The following is an 18,543-nucleotide window of genomic DNA, read 5'->3' on the forward strand; positions in this document are numbered from 1 at the left end:
TGCACCAAGAAGACCAGCACTTCCATTTCTTGCGCGTTCTTGCATGACTAATTAAACTACGTGCAATAGGGGACGTAAGCTCGGTTGCAGATGTTTTTTTTTTTTTTGACCGGAAGGTGGCGGAAGAAGAACTCACCGTAAAACACCACTGCGCTTATAAAACGCGATTTATATCAACGGTATGTAGACCATCTTCCCGAGTATGACCTGAGCCTGTCTCTCTCTTGCATTGCGAGAGATGGGCCTGTGGGAACTTTCTGGCGCACCAATTCTTCATAGCGCTAGAACAACTTACTCAGTGCGCCAAGAGGGCCGTTGCTGTCACAGCGTATATGTAAACGAACCTCGCTCGGTAAAGCGCAAGCGGCGGTCGGCGGGCTTTTAACAAATGCTCGCGTTAAGTCGAAGCTTATATCACTGCACCACCAATACGCAGGGGCGCATAAGCTCGCGAGGCAGCGCTTACATGTCGGTGCTCATAAACCAGGACATGAAAGCCAAGGCTTATAAGTTAGCTTGTCAGCCTCCGTATGAAAGTGCGCCGAAAGGCATGGATGTTCTCTTACGAGAAGAAGAGAAAGAAACAGCTCTAGCGGTGCCATCGACTGCAGGGCTACCCTATAAGTTTCGCCGCCTGAGGCTCTCTAAATATGATTTGAAATATTGGAGCAAGGAAGTCTCATGGCGTTTTACTGTAGCACGCCAGGAGCCGAAGCTACGACCTCGTGTCCAGCTGTTCCTTACGCGCGCTTTCGCTTCGTGCAGGTGTAAAAAAAAAATAATAAATAAAAAGTGACTTGCATCAGTGCAACACGGAAATGTGGCTACAAGAGCGAGCATCAATTTGCTCATCCCGCTCGATTATAAACTGCGGGTACCGTGTAATTAGCAATATGGATCGGGAGGTCGAAACTGGGTTGACCAATCTACACCGCGCCAAGCGGAAGGAGTGCAACTCGGTTATTTCTCTGTAAAAGTTAAGCGAGAAGCCGTTCTTTATTTTTTTTAGTTCGTTCTCACGTCACCACCATCTCGTCCGCATTCTCGTCGACCTGGCGTCGGCGTGAATTGGCTCGCGTAAAAGAAAGAAAGGAAAAAAAAAAAATTCGGGCAACCGCAGCGAGAGACCTGGAAACAAAACCAGGAATGACTTTTCTGCGCGCACACCTTTTGGCTATAGGGTGAGATTATGTAACGCCCGTCGGCGGATGAAAAAGCACAAGATGGATGACTTCCGTTCGTGTTACTCAGGTATAACAACCTCGAACAACGTGGAGGCGTGGGTTGGTATGGTATACAGAACGAGGGAAGCGTGATCACCCCCGTATGCAAGGATGACTTTGTGTTCGTTTTCCTCGAAGTCGAGTCACTTCCCTCAAGAACAGACAACACCTGTGGTGTCCGGAAACATTATAGAAATACAAGATAAGACCAAGTGTCAAACGAAACACCGCTCCGAGATTTGATTGCTTCCATTCGCAGTCCGTATATGCATGTTGCGCGATGACTTAAAGGTGAGCCTGTATAGATGCGTGAGCTCATTCACACCACGGGCGTGGATGGATGACCGCGCAATTAACGGCTGCTGATTTTCGTTACGTCATGCGTTGGCGTGGTTAAATCACCGAGCTCACACCAGGAGGCGTAGTTTACCGTTGCCTCCACCTGTAAGCTAGTGATACGCGTAATTAGCACCTGGTGTAAATCGACGAGCACCATGAGCATTATAATATATAGTTGCGTGTGTAATTAGGGTAGTGGTTAGGCGGACGTGGAGGTGAGCTCACAATTTTTTCTTTTTTTTTATGTGGCGCCGGGAGGGAGATATAGGTCATAGTTTCATACGTATGCGCTAGAGACGCCAGATGAATTGGAATGCTCATCACTGCCTCACAGACGGTCACTAAGCACGGTTGGCTTCAGACACCGAAGAAGCAATCTTGCTGCAGTGTGTGACGTCATGTTCCCGAATATCTTGGTTTTAGTGAAAGGTTGTTGTCCTTTGATATTCCTTTGAAGTATTGGCAGCAGCATTGCGGTAGTAAAATCGGCAGCGATGATGATTATCATGGGGAGTAGAAGGAGGGAGGATGGTATGGTGGGGGTGATGATGATGAAATGGGTTGCCAGTTTAAGTGGCCACTCAGTTTCAGCGTTTCAGCCCCTTTCGGTGGTAAATGAGGAGCGTTTAGTTGTATACAGTGGAATCTCATTGATACAATCCTCTCGAGGAACCAGAAAATAAAACGTATCATCCGAAAATCGTATTATTCGACAATATTCGTATATAAGAAAAACGTATTATCCCAAAAAATGTAATTATGCAGAATCGTATCAACGGCATTCCACTGTATAGTGGTGGCGTCGAACAGAGATTCCGGTGCGAGAGGAAGGGGAAGGGGCGGGGGCGCCGTGTCTCTCTCTCACCTGAAGACGACGTTGGCGGGATTGAGGCTGGCCGTGCCGGGCTCGTTGGTGAGCACCTCGGCGCGGAAGCCCCGCTCGTCGGCCACGTAGTTGACCCGGCGGCTGCGGCCGTCGGCCGTGCGCAGCGTGTAGAATCCCGTCACGCGTCCCGTCACGTCCGCCGTCTCCGAGCGGCCGTGCGACGAGCCGTCCCGCGGGTCGGTCGCCGTGTAGCTGAACGAGTAGGGCCGTCGCGGGGCAGCCACGGCCACGGGCGCTTCCTCCTGTTTTCGGGGGGAGGGAGGTGTCAGTGCGCCCAGCGGTCACAGCGCACGCGTGTTTCGACGCAGGCCAAACGACACCGGACGTATAAGACAACACACAGCGAGCGCTACCTTGCAACGACACGTCTGTTTCCAGATTTCACAGCCGTATATACTTCTACCACTCGAAACGTCACAGGGCAGTGTAGCAGCTGCAGGCGAAAAAGGTTAGCGCAAGTGACCGATCACTGGATCAGATATATTTCGGCAGGCGATGCTGTTGTTCCCCAGCACTCCGAAAACGAGAGTGCCAGCCCCCTCTCCCCCCCCTTCATTGAAACATGAATCATAGATACAAGTGGGCACGGGAACATGCGCCGCGTATACCGCAATTTTCCTGCTCCGGTTATCGATCACTTGCGCTTATCTTTTTGATGTACATTGCTTGGCGCGCACAACCAAAACCACAGAATCCACAAGCGGATACAGTGTCTGCTCGTGGTTTCGTCGGCTGGGGTTCCTATACGTAGTTCCTGTGAAGGAGTGCATTGCAGCGAAGCTGCTTAGTGCAGTACTTGACTCCGAGCTGCTGTGTCGGTGTCTTTATTATTGTTTTATTATTGAAATAAATGTAAACTAAAGAAATTTAGTCCCCAGATAGCAACCCGCCGTGGTGCCGTAGTAGCTATGGCGTTCCGATAGTACGCCCGAGGGTGCAGGGATCGAATCCCGGCTGCGGCGGCCGCATTTTGATGGGGGTGAAATGCAAAAACGCCCGTGTACCGTGCATTGGGTGCACGTTAAAGAAATCCCCGATGGTCAAAATTAATCCGGAGTCCCTCACTACGGCGTGCCTCATGATCACATCGTGGTTTTGGCAGAAAAAAAACCCAGAATTAAATTTTTCCTTAAGTCACCATATCGCAGTGACGGTTACTAGTTTTAGCGTAACAATAATAAAAAAAGGTAATAAATGCGATAAAAAAAGAGGGATAACGTACGTCACAAGCTGAAAAATTAAGAACGGGGAGAGTCCAAAGAAAGGAACCAAGTGCACGATGCTGCCGGACATATAAAGGAACACCGAGGTATATTCAAAAGGCAAAGAAAAGTTGCACCACATATTATACTTACCCCCCTGAAGAGGTGAGTAGGCACACACGAGGCCCCGATGCAGTCCGAGATCAACAAGCCGACAGATGAGGAAATTATAGGTAACCGGCGCTCTTTACCTTGAATGGCAGTAACAACCACGCAGGCTTGGGTGCTTTGGTTATTTTTTTTTTTAGTTCGGTCTGAAGATAAACATTGACGGTGTTAAAGTTCACAGGGGGTAATGTGCACTTACCACTAGCGACAAGCGTCATTTTATGCTCGCCGTAAAATGACTTTTAGTTCCGCCAGTTACCTCCGCCAAAGTTTACTTCAATAAGGTTTAATTTAGGCCTGACAAAATACATTCAAGGCATCCGAATTCAGCCTGATATGACCATCATTTAAAGTAAAAAAGCGTTGGTTATCTATGCTACATATGTGAAAATGCGCACTCGTATAAATGTTACTCTGGTTAGAGTTCACTTGTGGGCCGTGCTCGCATGACGCCGAAGCTGGCATAGAAGCCGAAGCTCGCATGACGTATACCTTTCTTGCGTTACACATACCGCCGACTGCGCATGCGCGGTGTTCGACGCGCATGCGCAGTTTGAAGGAAGCGGTAGCCGATTATTGCAAAAAGACATAATGATGTGCTGAAATACTCAAATACCGAACATATTCAGCTACGCCATTGAGCGGGACACTACAGCCGGTCGTCTCGGAGTGCTCCGACAGCGCTTCATAGTGTAAAGCTGCATTTAAGTCGTACTTCGATTATAGGCGGCTTATGAAGACGATAAAGCTTTATTGAGACGGATTGACGAAGAGGTGTAGGGAGGGGGATGAAAGGCGCTGGTGAATCAGGAGATGTCCACAGGGCCAGCTATGAAGACAGGCTCCCCCATTGTTAACAGAGAAATCCATAGTAAACACAGGGAGTTGGATCATTTTGAATGATTGGGGCGAGAGGAAAAGGGAACGGTCCGACCTTGAACAGCACAGCAGATCACAGTATCCGGTTCGCTATTCAACGGAAGACGGTAGAAAGGAAGACGGAACGACACTTAAGGCAGGACACATATAAGCCTGCTCTGTGTCCCATACTATGAAGTCACTTGAAATAGAACGTGCACTGGTCGCCTCTCATGCGTGGCCATGCCGTTTCCTTCTTCTCTCAACGCTTAATGTTCGTGCCAGAGATTGCGCGTCACTTCGAAAAAGCGGACAAACTTATTTAACTTCGATGAACCGTTCTAGGGGTATATTTCATTCGTTGGAAGTGTCCGTTTCCCTTTTCTTTTCGGGAAGCTGGACGACGCTCTGGAGGTTTGGGACCACGTGATGGGCGTGGCCAGCGGAGGAAAAGGAGGCAATGTCAAGACGTCTTTGGCGGGCAAGACACAACCTGTAGGTCGCTCGGTGTCCCTGGCCACAGTTGGCGCAGCGGATCCGGTGCTGGTCGCAGTACACCGTCGGATGAGGTCCACCGCATCGCGCGCAGCGTATGTTAAACGGGCAGTGCCTGGCGACGTGGCCCATCCTCTGGCATTCGAAGCACTGCGGCGTTTCGGGCCTGTACTCTTCGACTTCGCGTTCGACCGCGTCCAGTGTGACGTACCGAGGTCGCTCCTCGTGGGGCATGAACACGAGCACGACCTTGTCCGTCGGCTGCACGTTGTCCTGCGATGACGCGGCGGCCTGGTCGCCGTCGCGTGCGCGAGTCCTGATGCGCCGGGCCTGGACGACGCCCTGTGAACTGAGTTGGTCGGCGACCTCTTCGTCCGTGTACCACTTGGTCACGCCGCGAATGAGGCCCACGTTGTGCTGGTCACTCCGGGGCACCTGGACGTCGACGGCGACTCCGCAGAGCGTCTCGGTCCTCAGCAGTCTCCTGGCGGCGCTCGCGGAGGTGACTTCGACGAGGAGACCTCCGCGCGCGGTGAGACGGGAGCTGACCAGTCCGTGCCCGACTACGTCGCACGTGGCCCTGTGGAACCCTTGCACCGTGAAGGATTCGATCCCCTGACCAGACTTTGGCTGTACGAGCATCAGAAGCCCTCTCTGCGGGCGACGACTTCGCGTAGTTGAGGCGGGATCGTCCAACGACGTCGGCGGGGGCGTGTGTCGAACGTTATTTGACACTTGTCCCTTGTAGCGGCCCGTAATATCTCTGGAAAGTAAAGGTCTTCCGCTGTTGCGTCTAGCCGTGGAACTCTGTCGGTGGACTTGGTCGTAGCTGTTGTACATGTAAGGCAAGTACGGCTTTGCGACCTCCTGACGAGTGGTTTCTTCTGTCCTGACGCCGTTGCTCTGAGAATTGAGACAATTAGGGGCATCGTTACACCCCGGGCGGTAGATCACGCTTCTTGGGTGAAACAACGACATTGGTCAGCATCCAGAAAAATCCAGCAAGAGATAAAAATTGAAGATGGCTCCAGTTACATGCAGCGGAGTCCTACGATGTGCCGTTGAAGCATTGGTAAGCGTAGATTCTGCAGTGCGCTGCCAAGTGACTCAACGTTAAGAATTGCGAGCTTACCGGACGTTCTTGGAACTCTTGAATGGGAATTATCCTTTGCAGTAACGCTTTCGCAACCCGCTTGCTGAATATAAGAATAGGGAAAAACTCATTTTCCAAGCACAAGGTACTATGGTGTCAAGTGTGGCTGCAACAGCTGACTTCGGCTGAATTCGGCGTTTCCTAATCAGATGGCGAGGCATTGTTCAGTGCACGACATAACGTAGCATTTACGGACAGCTTTATGGCGATAGCCGGCACTTCGTCATTAGTTCCTTTTCTAGTGCCTAACCTCGCTTCCAACTGGATCGTATTTCAGTCAGTCGTTCGAACTTGCCCTTCTTCTTTGGCGCCAGGGCAGTGCTAACCTCTCCTGATCGGTTGATGCCACTGACAAGCGTTACCTAGCACTGTTGTTACATGTGCATTGTTCCCAAATTTCAGATATTCTTTTTTTTTCAATGGCACACGTACGAGCGAGCGTGAGGGATACTTTGATGATCTGAGAGGAGGAGGGAAGGCTGAGGCCGCGTACCTCTGGTCTATCACTGCGTGGACGGGAGAGGGGATACGGCGAAGGGAAGGGGAAGTTGAGAGGGGATGATGTGCAGTGCATCCAATACAAGGTATGCGTACTATAAACATACCATGACTGCAGGATTGTGTTTAAGTGGCCTGTTTGCCACATGGCTTACTAATGAAGTCCCTGTTATCTAACAGTTTTTTTTTTCGTCTGTACAAAATCAGCTCGCACAAACACGTTGCACATAGACACACTATTCGTACCTGCGGGTGCTTTCGGAGGCAGAGAAAGAAAAAAAATGGTGGTACGAAAAAACAACCGGATAAGTTAACCTGATAAGGTTCTAGTCAGGTACCTTTCTCGGTACAAGTGGATGCAGGGATATGAGAAACAAATAAAAGGAGAAAGGCATGATATGCAAGAGTGCGAAGCATTGTTAAAGCCTATAAAGCAAGCTTGATGACGCCAAAAAAGTACAACTGTTTGCTTTAGTCTTCTGAGAGAGAAATAGGCGTGGAAGGAAGGTGGGGGAATTAACGTCCGGTTGGCTTCCCTGGTGTACTTCTTCTTTCTGGGGTTTTAAGTGCCAAAAACAGTTATGATTATGAGGCACGCCGTAGTGGAGGACTCCGGATTAATTTTGACCACCTGGGGTTCTTTAACGTGCACTACAACGCAAGCACACAGGCGTTTTTTGCATTTCGCCTCCATCGAAATGCGGCCGCCGCGGCCGGGATTCGATTCCGCGATCTCGTGCTCAGCAGCGCAACGCCTTAGCTGACCCACCACCTGGTGTAGGGGGAGACGGAAAAGTCGGAGGAATGAGAAGAAAGGCAAGAGATGTGATAAAATCAAAGAACTGTCAAACTACACGTGGTGAGACGCCTGACGACGTTCACAGCCTTGAGCACTCACCTTCGCCCTATATGGGACTTTCACCACTGACAGCAAGCCGGTCTTCAAACCATTTGTGAAACGCGGTGCATGAAGCTTCAGTGACGAACAATATATCTTATTTTATTCTTTCTTTCTTTGAGCCCGTCTAAGTTTTATGTGCCCTGTTGCACTAAGTAAGGAGTAGTCGGCATCGCACATGATGCCAAACTCTCCTGCACACACATAATAATAATAATAATAATAATAATAATAATAATAATAATAATAATAATAATAATAATAATAATAATAATAATAATAATAATAATAATAATAATAATAATAATAATAATAATAAAACATGAATGCCTCTAGAGCCAACCTTTCTACAAGGAGCCTTGCCTTCGTCAGGCTTGGCTTGGTTTATAAAGCAGTTGTTTCCCTGACGAAGGCAAACTCCCCTTGTCGAAAAGTTGGTGCCACAGCGACATCCCCCTAGCTCAACAACCGTTGATCATTTCAGATTCCGATCTTCCTCGTGAACACCTGTGTTGGTGCGTGAAGGTTGTCCATCCACTCTTTTTTCTTTTAGGTCACCGCGGTGCCCAAACTCTTGTTCCTGACGGTTCATCGCTTCCAGTGGTCACAATTAACGATAATCTGTTCCGTATTATTGTCAATAAAACAGCAATAGCAGCGTTAACGCTTGTTTACCGCAGGCGAATCGTACCGTTGCATCACCTACGAGTGACCTTTTCTTTTTATTTTTTAATGCCCAAGCGAAGCAATGGATTGTGAAAGGTATTTACGAATCACGAAGCACGGGGGACAGTCGCTTACCTGAGCGTCTTGGATTTGCTCCGGCGGCAGGATCTCATCCATGTGAGCCGCCAACTCCGCTGCACCCGGAAACGCAAGGTTCCCGGATATTAGGCCCAGCAGCATTGCCATGGTCGCACTATTTCCTGCCTGCGGTACGAAAAAACAGTTTCTTTGACAAACTTTACCAATGGAACAACGAATCCAAACGGCATGCCTTGAGCAGCCTCGTGCCGATCGACGTATCTTCAAATGCTAAAGCAACTCGATAATGATCAGACATCGACAGTTTGTATTCTCTATTGACTGTCGTATTAGAGGCATATGGCGCAGTGGATTCTGTGCTTCCGCGGCATCACTTGAAACGGCTGCGCCGACGAAGCCCATCGGGCTCAACCCAACCAACAAGCAAGCCTTTGTAAACACAGGCTGCTTCAGTTGCTTTCTCGTAACATCACACCTGCAACAATGAAATCCAGCGAAGTTTACGAGCACTCAGCCACATTCGCTCGGTCCTTTGTTGAAAATTTTCAGTGATTCAGCGACCCCTTGGATGTTCGTGCCCCGATGCCGTTTCACTGTCTCGCTTGCGGGTGGGCGTTGCTTTCACCAAAGCTTATTGATTCCTTATCGACACGGTTGACAGTGCCAGCGCCGTCTTCTGCGCTCGCGTTGCTCGCGTTTTGAACTAATCTACGCAAATCACATTCTTCATCATTACCGCGCTTTTTCATGAGCAAATATTTTCGACGCCTAATGAAACCGGTTTTTCACGAAACGCGAGATACTGCACGAGCATTTATTAATTTAAAAAACTCTTAGTTGCTCTTGCTTCGATCATCATCAATGCGCGAAGTTACTAAAGGGATGCTGCTGTTCCTAAACACAACTGGGCCCGTATTTACAAACGTTCTCTTTGGTGAGAGCTTTTCCTGATCAACCGGCGCTCGGAAACTCGCCAATCTTGATAGCTATCGGCATGATGACACCATCGTGGCTGAGAAGGCCGTTCGCGGACCGCACTTAAATAAGACAAATCTTGCGAGTACGAGTGAGCTGTGCGACCACCTGCGAATGCCTGTAGTGAAGATTAGCCAGCGCAAGCTTTGTTCGAACCCCTGCAATTCTGTTGAACACGCCATTGCGAGCAGCGACCATCCATAAACCACTCTCTTTCGCTTACATGAAATCTCAGTCTCTTGACAGCCAATATTCTTAGCTAAACTCTGATGACTCAGCGAGTTATATATGAGACCTTGGTGCACTAGCCGAGGCTCGGTCTTAGCTCGTTGACAGCCTTCTGTTCTCGTTCTTTCTACTGTGCCTTTGACAGCGTGGAGGAGGGTGGCGGGAAAAAAGCTGGCGAGTTGACCCGCTATTCAATTTACTTTCGGCATTCTCGTGCCCACAGCGAGGACAGAGCTCGCACGCACTTACGCGAGACGAACCCTGCAAAGACAGCGAAAAGGCGTGCTGCCTCCGCGACCTTCGCACGGACGAAGGCCGCGAGAAAAAAAAAGAAGCGAGTGATCTACTGGGTGAAACAAGGGAGTCGGTGAAATAAAGGCTTCACGCTCATCAACGCCTTCGCCCCTTCTGACTTTCCCGCTTGTATATAGATTCGCAAGGTCCCCCTCCCCGCTTTTCCAACATTAACCCCTCCCCTTTACTCCCTACGTTACCCACCACGCGACAGCTCACGCCCACTTATACTGAAGAGCGAAGCAAAGCAAGCGGCTCCAAAGATGGAAAGAGCACGCCTACCTCAACAGTGCAAAGTGTCAGGCTCAGTTCGAAATGACTGCGAGAGCGCCAACGCAGAGCGTCACGTTACGAGCCATGGAGCGGAGCTTCGAGCCTTTTCACACTGAATCCTTCGAAACGTTATAAAGAGGTCATACATTTCGTATTTGGGTAATTATGCTTTCTGTATTACTTTTATAGCATCCTGTATTTCCGCTTCTCCCACTTCGGCAGCTTTGTAACAGTTTAGGTGGGAAGAGTGAAAGAGAAAGAATTTATTTAAAGGCAGGCAGACAGGCCGGGCCTGAGCTAGCGCGGTCTAGCTTGCTTCTGTGTATGTGACCAGTAAAATTAGACACAATGGACACGGCCTTTCGATGTTCTTTCCATACGTCGTGTAACTTTAATGCGAAACGCTTTTTGCCTCTTACCAGGCACTTCGCGGGATAGATAGGTCCTGTTTATCACATTGCGCGTACGTGGTTTTTATTGCGAAACGTTTTTTTTTTTTTTTTTTGCTCTTCCTAGCGACTTTGTGGCTCTCGCTAGCTCATGTCATAGCCATCGTCGTGTCAACGTCGTTGTGCCGTTGTCTTCACACACACGCTTACACGGACACGTTGTGCCATTTTTGCGCTACCGCAAACGAGGCTATAGATGCCTGCAGAATGCATCGCATAAAATTGGTCAGCACAATGCGTGGAATATGCATAACTTCTTTAAACAATAAATGCCACATCCTCCTTCGAGCGACATCCATGTTTGCTCCTTCCAACCACGCAAGTCATTCGCAGTCAGGTGAGACCAGCAGCATAAACAAAGAAAAAAGAAAGAAAGAAAGAAAAAAAAAAGGGGGGGGGGGGGCTCCTACATTAATCTAGTTTGTTTGTTATGCTCCTGTCGCGTTAGTGCCTGTTCACAACGCGCTTCAAACCTCACGAGCTGAGGTCGAGAGCAATTCCTATGGACGACAGGGACGATGCTTAAAGCGATGATTATTTTCTGAAATGACGGTTTTCAATAGGCTCTTTACCTTCGTGCGTGAAGTCAATGCTCAAAGCTCCCACGTTTGCTGTTCAGGAGGTGCCTATTTCTATTCCCAAGTAGAATGCACATACAGCATCAACCAAAGCTGTAACCGTGCATGCATGAGCGGGACACATTGTACACTGTTGATTAAATTTCAGTACTTAAATTAAAAAGAAAAAGAAAAAGAGCATTTCTATTGTTCAAGATGAAGTAGAAACCGGCAGTCAGAAAGGTGGCAGCGTGGTGCCTACAAGGCGGATCTAGCCTTGCAAAAGCTTCAGGTCATTGCTCCGCCAGATAGCCAGATCCCTGTCCTTCACCCTTCCTACAGCATTGAAGTGGCCGTGTTGACGGCGCTAAAGCGTTTATGACGCGGCGCGCGCGGCGTGTGACCACTAAACATAAACTCAGCATATTATGCAACATTTGCACGGGCAAAAAAAAAAAAAAAGAAAAAAAAAAATGTTCCGACACCGGGAATCGAACCCGGGCCTCCTGGGTGAGAGCCAGGTATCCTAACCACTAGACCATGCCGGAGATGACTCCTGCTGCTCCTTCAACACTTTTTGTCGTTTTGGAGAGCGCAAAAAACGTGATGAGGATGTTGGCAAACACTGCAGCAAACGCTAACAGTGATAATGGCTTGAAGGGGGCGCGAGCACTACAGTGCTATTGCATCAAGTGTATTTCTTGTGCCAAGGATCGAGTTGCACGTTCGGAACCTCCTTATCGCAACTGTCCCCGCCTTCTCTGATATTCCTCTATAGTTGCTGCTTTTGCTGATATTTTAATCAGTGACGCAGCCAGGACATAACATCGGTAAGCTTTCTTTCCCCCCCCCCCCCCCCCCCTTTTTTTTTTCCCTTTTTTTTTTGTAGCGGTTGGAGGGGGGTTACGTTCCAGAACTACAATCTGATTATAGGTACCCCGGGGGGCTCCGGATGGATTTTGATCAATTGGGGTTCTTTAACGTGCACCTAAATCTATGTACACGGGCGTGTTTTGCATCTCGATCAAACCCCCTCGAAATGCGACCGCCGTCGCTGGGATTGAACCCGTGACCTCGACCTCAGCAGCGCAAGGCCACAGCCTGCTATATTACCGCAGCGGGTGAAGGGAAGTATCTCCACCTGCTCGCAACATGTTTCTCAGCATTGCTCTAGCAAGGTTTAACAAGATCTCTAGCAGTGTCCTGGTATCGAAGCATTGCCAATCATTACCCTTCCTTCCTTCCTTTTACGGTATTGCTTTTAACTGTGTTTTTTTCTGCCAATACTAACCTAAAAGCAGTGATGGACACCACTCCAGCTACCGACATGCATACATACACAGTTCTGGGAGCGCCACATGATTCGACTTTTTCGGAATCTGAGCAACATCGGAAGGCGGTTTTTCTCGGCAATAATTCACGCTAACGCTTCGGTGGAGAGTTCTTTCGAATCTCTGTCGTTTTTGGTGAATACGAAGATTTCGTAGTGCCTTTTTTTTTTTTTTGAATACCTGATCTTCGCGGTCACACATAACACACACACACAACGGAAGCGCATGCCTCTTTCCGCTCCATGGCTCCCATGCAAAGAGAGCAACTCTACATGCAGACAGCGAGCGAGGACCACGCTTTCCTCCGGAGGAAACCGCGCATTCTGATGCAACGAGAGGAGGCCGGCGCATGGCCCACGTATTACGGCGGCACACACAGCGCGCTCGCTGAGAAATGCAGATGGCCGCGCGTCGTGCTCAGCCGGTGACTCAGGCAAGTTCCGCGCGTGCTCTCGCTGAACCAGACCACGAGCGATGACGAACGCTCTTCTGCGCCACTCCGGGGCACCCACTGCCCGCCAAGAGACAGAAAGGAAAAAAATAATAATAATACCAACAGCGCAATCCCACCACGCGCACCGACGAGATAACGGCAGCGACGGCGCGCCACTTCATTTTGTTGTTGTTGTTGTTGTTGTTCCCTCTGTCCTTTTTTGTGTGACGCCGTTGGTTTTCTTTACTGTGCTCCGTTTCCGAAGCCAGCGCAGCGACCACCCTATGCTAATGCCCTCTTCTGTAAAGCTGTCGGGTGCCAGCCCCCTCCCTGCATCCACTATATTTCGTTTTGTTCCTCAGTCTTCGCTTCACCACGCGGCGGTTGGAGGATGACATATGCGGGAGACCTTCGGGGGCCGCGTTGGTGAGACTCTTCCAACGCTTGCAGGGGGGGGTCCCTGGCGCGCGCACAAACACATGGCGTGGCGCGCGCAAAGCGCGGTGTTTACGAGCGTCATCGCGCGTCCGCCGTCGCGCCAAGGCACTCCTGCGTGAAAGTCCAACTGGATCCCTCGCATTTTCCGAGCGCGCCCGCTTGGAGACACCCCGATTCTTTATGCGGTGCCCTGTCAGCTCGACTACACATTGTGAAGGGATTAGAATAATCCGACGTAGACTTTTTTTTTTTCCAATGCCCCCTCCCCCTCCTCTTGACAGGTTTACCCGCATGCCCGGACGATGAGTGGCGAATATTTTGAGTGCGTGAGCCGGATGGGGCGAGGTGCACGTGCCAAGTGTGGTCAGTTTTGTTTAGCGGTGACCATCAGCGCTTTTCCTAACGCGATAGCTGTGCCCATGCGAGCAATAAGTATACGGACGAGTTGCGCGAAAAAGAATACCTCACGGATCGTGATGCTGCACTTGAGCGACTCTAACGCGTTAGCATAGGCGTCTGCCCCTAATTCGATTATCTATCTATCTATCTATCTATCTATCTATCTATCTATCTATCTATCTATCTATCTATCTATCTATCTATCTATCTATCTATCTATCTATCTATCTATCTATCTATCTATCTATCTATCTATCTATCTATCTATCTATCTATCTATCTATCTATCTATCTATCTATCTATCTATCTATCTATCTCGGTCTTAATCTTTCTGTCTATCCTATCTTGTTCCATCTGTTGGAATCGCGATCGGTCCCCACATGCCTTTGATTGCAGTGCCTCTGTGATTGACGCGTGCTGCGATCCACATAATTTAAAATTCTAGCGAGGACACGTATTGTACAGTAGTTGGTAACAGGATGGGCTCACTCGAGCCTTTAACGCCGTCCTCGCGAAGGACCATTCTCAAAACGTGCTATAGCGCCTTGAATTTTAAATCGGCCAGACAGATCCGCGCGATAATAAGGCCTTAAAATGTCGAATTACCTCACAGCCTGAAATTGAGAACTGCAACCCCCAACGCGGCTGTGAGAACATCCACAGTGCAGTTGTCACTTTTAACACGACAGCGTTAAGGGCCCCGTGTCGCAGAAAATCCAGCGTTGGCGTTGGTGTCGGTGTCGGCGTCGGCGTAAGCATCGGCATCTGGTGGAAATAATCATGCCGAACCACATGACCTCGAACCACCCCGACCGGGTGGGCCTTTCGCGTGGGGCAACAAAAATTATTTAGTGCACAAATATTGAATTCCTGAAAGTAAAGTCCGCCAGAAAAATCGTAAAGTACGACTTAACCACAACCTACAGGTGTGATGGCGTCGGATTGTAATTTGAATATACGAGAAAAAAGCCTGATAAGCAGCCAGGGACCTTTGAATGCTATCGCATTCCACTCTTAAAGGCGAACCTTGAGCGACCTCCAATGCTGATGGTGTTTCGCTGTACTTTGGTTATAGGCAACATTGAGGGGAATGTTGAAAACCGAGCCCTTCTAAATTTTGATCGGGCCCCTTGTCGCAGAAAATAGGGTGTCGGTGTCGGCGTAAACGGCGTCCAATAACGCTATCACGTTCCACTCTCAAAGACGAAGCTTAGGCGTACTCCAAGTTTTCATTATGACCGTTCCGACAAGGACATACGGATTTTCGTTGGAATCATATAGTCCGTCTAATGGCCGTATGAATTACTACGCTGCGAAGTACTGGGAGTCAATTTGTCGAGGCAGGCGACTTCGAAGAGGCCTGTCAAGCGATTGATGCGTTGTTGCGCGTATCAATCAGCGTACTCAAAAATGTCGTAGTTTCAACCCAAAGGCGAAGCATCAATTGGGATTGCAAATTAGTAGAAAGCTAGCTATACGGAGTGAGGACAGTAGTTTTATCAGCTGTATAAACTTGGACATGCAGCAGCACCAGCAACGCGCCCAACTTTTGTCGTCGCCGTCGGCGTTTTGCCCGCGTTCGCTCCGAACGCGCGCGGCGTTGGTGACTGTTGCTGGTGCCTCTGGGGGCGGCTCGGAGGTTTTCGACAAGATCAGAACGGGACACTCGTCGAGCAGCGTCGGAAGTCTTTACCACCTTCACGCCTCGCAACGTTTTTACATAAATACGCATTTGGTACCGCAGCTAAACGTCGCCTCCCTTCCCTCCCTCCCGTCCCCCAACGCCTTTCACGCGACGTAAGAAGTCGCGTTTGCTCTACATATACGGTGATTGTAAAGGAGGAAATAGATGCTTAATTCTGCAGCCCTTCAGGGAGCACGGCGCAGAACGCGCGTTTGCTCTCCGTCGCGCGTTCGCTCTCCGTGAAAGCGCGTGTCTCTCGCGCGCTTTCACTCTCACATACAGCATACGGCGTGCGGCAACAATTTCATCACCGTTTGACGTCATACGGAACCTCACGGCAACAGCGACGACGACGCCGACGACCGAAATTCACTTTGAGTGTCCATATAATTGCTATCGCAATAAAAGTTGTTTGCTTTTCGCTTTCTCTCTTAGGAGGTGCATTCAACTATGCAAAAGAAAGTACAAAACCTCATCGCGCGCACCAATATGCAGAGTGATAATTTTTAAGTTTTACGGAATATTTAAAGGTCGCTTGTGTCAGATAGCGTGACTGTTTTCCTTGAGCAGCAGATTATTCTAAGAGGCAGACATTGCTAGCACGAGAAATCCAAACGCATATTCAACTAATTAACAAAAAATCACTAATTAGTTTCCTAATTATTTACTTTACGGCACATTTTGCAATTTACGAATTTTCGCTGGTGAGGTTCCAAGACGTATCCATTTCAAATTGATTTCCAGGATGAGATACATCACTTTCGAGATAATATTTCCCAAAGTATGGGACGAAATACATGGGCGTTCCAGTTTCTTCTGTGCTTCAATGCATAAAAGAGCGTTTTGTTAGAAAAGTAAGTGGAACAGTGCATTTTTACGGCGAGTTTGATGGCGCATATTTCGAAACTGGTGTCATTCTGGAAATTAACTTTCAGTGGATACGCTTCACAAGCTCACCGGTTAAAAATCGCCACATGTGCCGTAAAGTAATTAATTAAGAAGTTAATTAGTGATTTTTTAACCAGTTGAATATGTGCTACGATTTCGCGTGCAATGAATGTCCGCCTCTCTGAATGATCCAGCTCAAGGACTATAATTATGTTATCTGCAACAGGCGTGTTTTTTATCTGCAACAGGCGTATGTTGCGTTGTCGATGTGTACGTACACCCTTAAAGCAATCGTTCCTGATTCATGAATCTGGCGGACCGGAAAATTACAAATTTCGCCATGCAACCGATAACCCGACCCGCTACTTAGGATAAATTTGCCGACTTTCGAAGGCAGTAACCACACTTACTGCACAGTTCACAGCCGCGATCAGGTGATGACCAACCTTGATCAATAATTGCTTACTTAAACATTCATTCAGTTGTATGAGCGTGGTTTCTATGGGTCATATGAAGTAGTACATTGCAGTGGAGCTGCTCAGCTCAGTCGTTGAATCGGTGCTGCTGAGTACACTTTTAGTGGGGGACGGTTCACAGCGCATTCTATCTTCATGGCGCACTAACCGCAAAAGTAGAAATATCACAAGCCGAATGTGGAACAATACATCTATAAGAAAGGCTTTAAAGGAACAGCTTTGTCTGAAGATGTTGGAAAGTTGAGTAAACTCGCACAGAGATCCTTTGCTGCGCATGCACTTCTGAATTTCACCTCTCATAGCGACGTCGGGGACATGAGCTCAACCGTGCGGTCACCATTTCCGCGCTTTGCATCACTTCCAGACACGCATCGTTAATTTATTTCCCACAGTGTTGAGCAAGGCCCTAAACCTCGCATCTGAAAGTTGAGCTGACTCTTCGAAGTCGGGAGAGCCATGTTAATCCTCAACCTAATCCACGCATAGCGACCACCCCGCTGAGGTATTGAAGGAATTAAAAAAAAATTAAAGCTTGACGTTGCCTTGTAGAAGAAGGCATGGGACCTATAGCATGCTTTCTAGATCTAGTGATTTTTGGGAAGCAGGCCCCATACTACAAAAAATAGCACGTCCTCTCGTCTCTGTAACCTGGGCATTCCAACGAAATGTGTTTCACGGTTTCCAACGCACCAGAGTTACCACACTAAGGGTTGGTGGTCCAGTCCAAGATGGCATAGGTATACCTATCGGTGCATGTCTCTCTCTTGTCGGGGTTATTCGCACTGGCGCCCTATACAGCGTTCGTCGGTTCAAAAAGCCAGCAACTCTACCAACCTTCATGTCGAATCTCGGCGTGTCGTCTTGGCGGTGGTCGGGCTGAAGTATAAGGCTGTTCACGAATCCTGCATGGCTCGACGTTCGGAGCACACGGGTAAGACACGAGTGAGTCTCAGCGACGCAACCACATATGACAGAGACCCACGGAAGATGTCGGGGGACCCTTATATACAACGGGGCAAAGTCGCACCATCCCCTCATACGACATACCAACGCCGGAGACACATCTCAAAGGAAAGGGTAGGGGAGATTTGGGGGGGGGGGGGGGGGGGGGGCTGTTTCTTTCAGGTGGCGGCCGGACCCCGGGGTTGGGTGAGTGAGCCAACACCAACGGCGGGGTTAGCGCCGTTCAAAGGCATCGAGCGTTGCAATGCGGGCGACTGCGGGGGCTAATGAGTCCGCAAAGGTGGCCCCGTTGCGTCAGGAGAACCGGCGCGCGGTCCCCCCGTGTGTGTTCCCCCGTGGCATGCCCCTAACGAGATCGTCGACGTGCCACAAAAGGGAAGGTCAGTCGAGACGCCGCGCGTCTGTCGCGCTGGATGGAGGTGGTCGTCACCCTGCGGCGTATACACTTCGGGCGTCCTCCTCCTCAGCCTGGCGGCGGCTGCGGTCAGCGATGCTGCTTCAGCAGCTCGGCGGAGTTTTGCGCCTTCTGAGTTGCCCGTGGTGTCGAAAGCTTGGTGGTGTGAAGGTGGAAGCTTCTTTCCGACACCTCCCACGTTTGTATAAGGATCAAGCCCGCCGCCGCCCTTAAAGAGCCACAAGGCGTCCGAACGACGTGCCAGTTAGACAGGC

The 18,543-nt window shown here is 49.3% G+C and overlaps 1 protein-coding gene and 1 non-coding gene across 2 annotated transcripts in view; both read right to left on the bottom strand.

The window, feature by feature from the left end:
- LOC119462652 (adult-specific rigid cuticular protein 15.5) overlaps positions 1-18,543 on the bottom strand; it is a 56,947-nt gene that overhangs the window by 27,607 nt on the left and 10,797 nt on the right. Inside the window, exons 2-3 of the mRNA XM_037723966.2 lie at positions 8,522-8,650; positions 2,428-2,690 (exon numbers count right to left, since the gene is read on the bottom strand). Of these exons, the coding sequence (XP_037579894.1) occupies positions 2,428-2,690; positions 8,522-8,632 (374 nt within the window). The 5' untranslated portion in view covers positions 8,633-8,650. The remainder of the gene's footprint in view (positions 1-2,427; positions 2,691-8,521; positions 8,651-18,543) is intronic.
- On the bottom strand, positions 11,738-11,809 carry Trnae-cuc (transfer RNA glutamic acid (anticodon CUC)). The gene has a single exon. It is a non-coding gene; the product is annotated as a tRNA-Glu (tRNA).

Source organism: Dermacentor silvarum, chromosome 8 (genome assembly GCF_013339745.2).
Source record: "Dermacentor silvarum isolate Dsil-2018 chromosome 8, BIME_Dsil_1.4, whole genome shotgun sequence".
Classification (NCBI taxonomy): Eukaryota; Metazoa; Arthropoda; class Arachnida; order Ixodida; family Ixodidae; genus Dermacentor; species Dermacentor silvarum.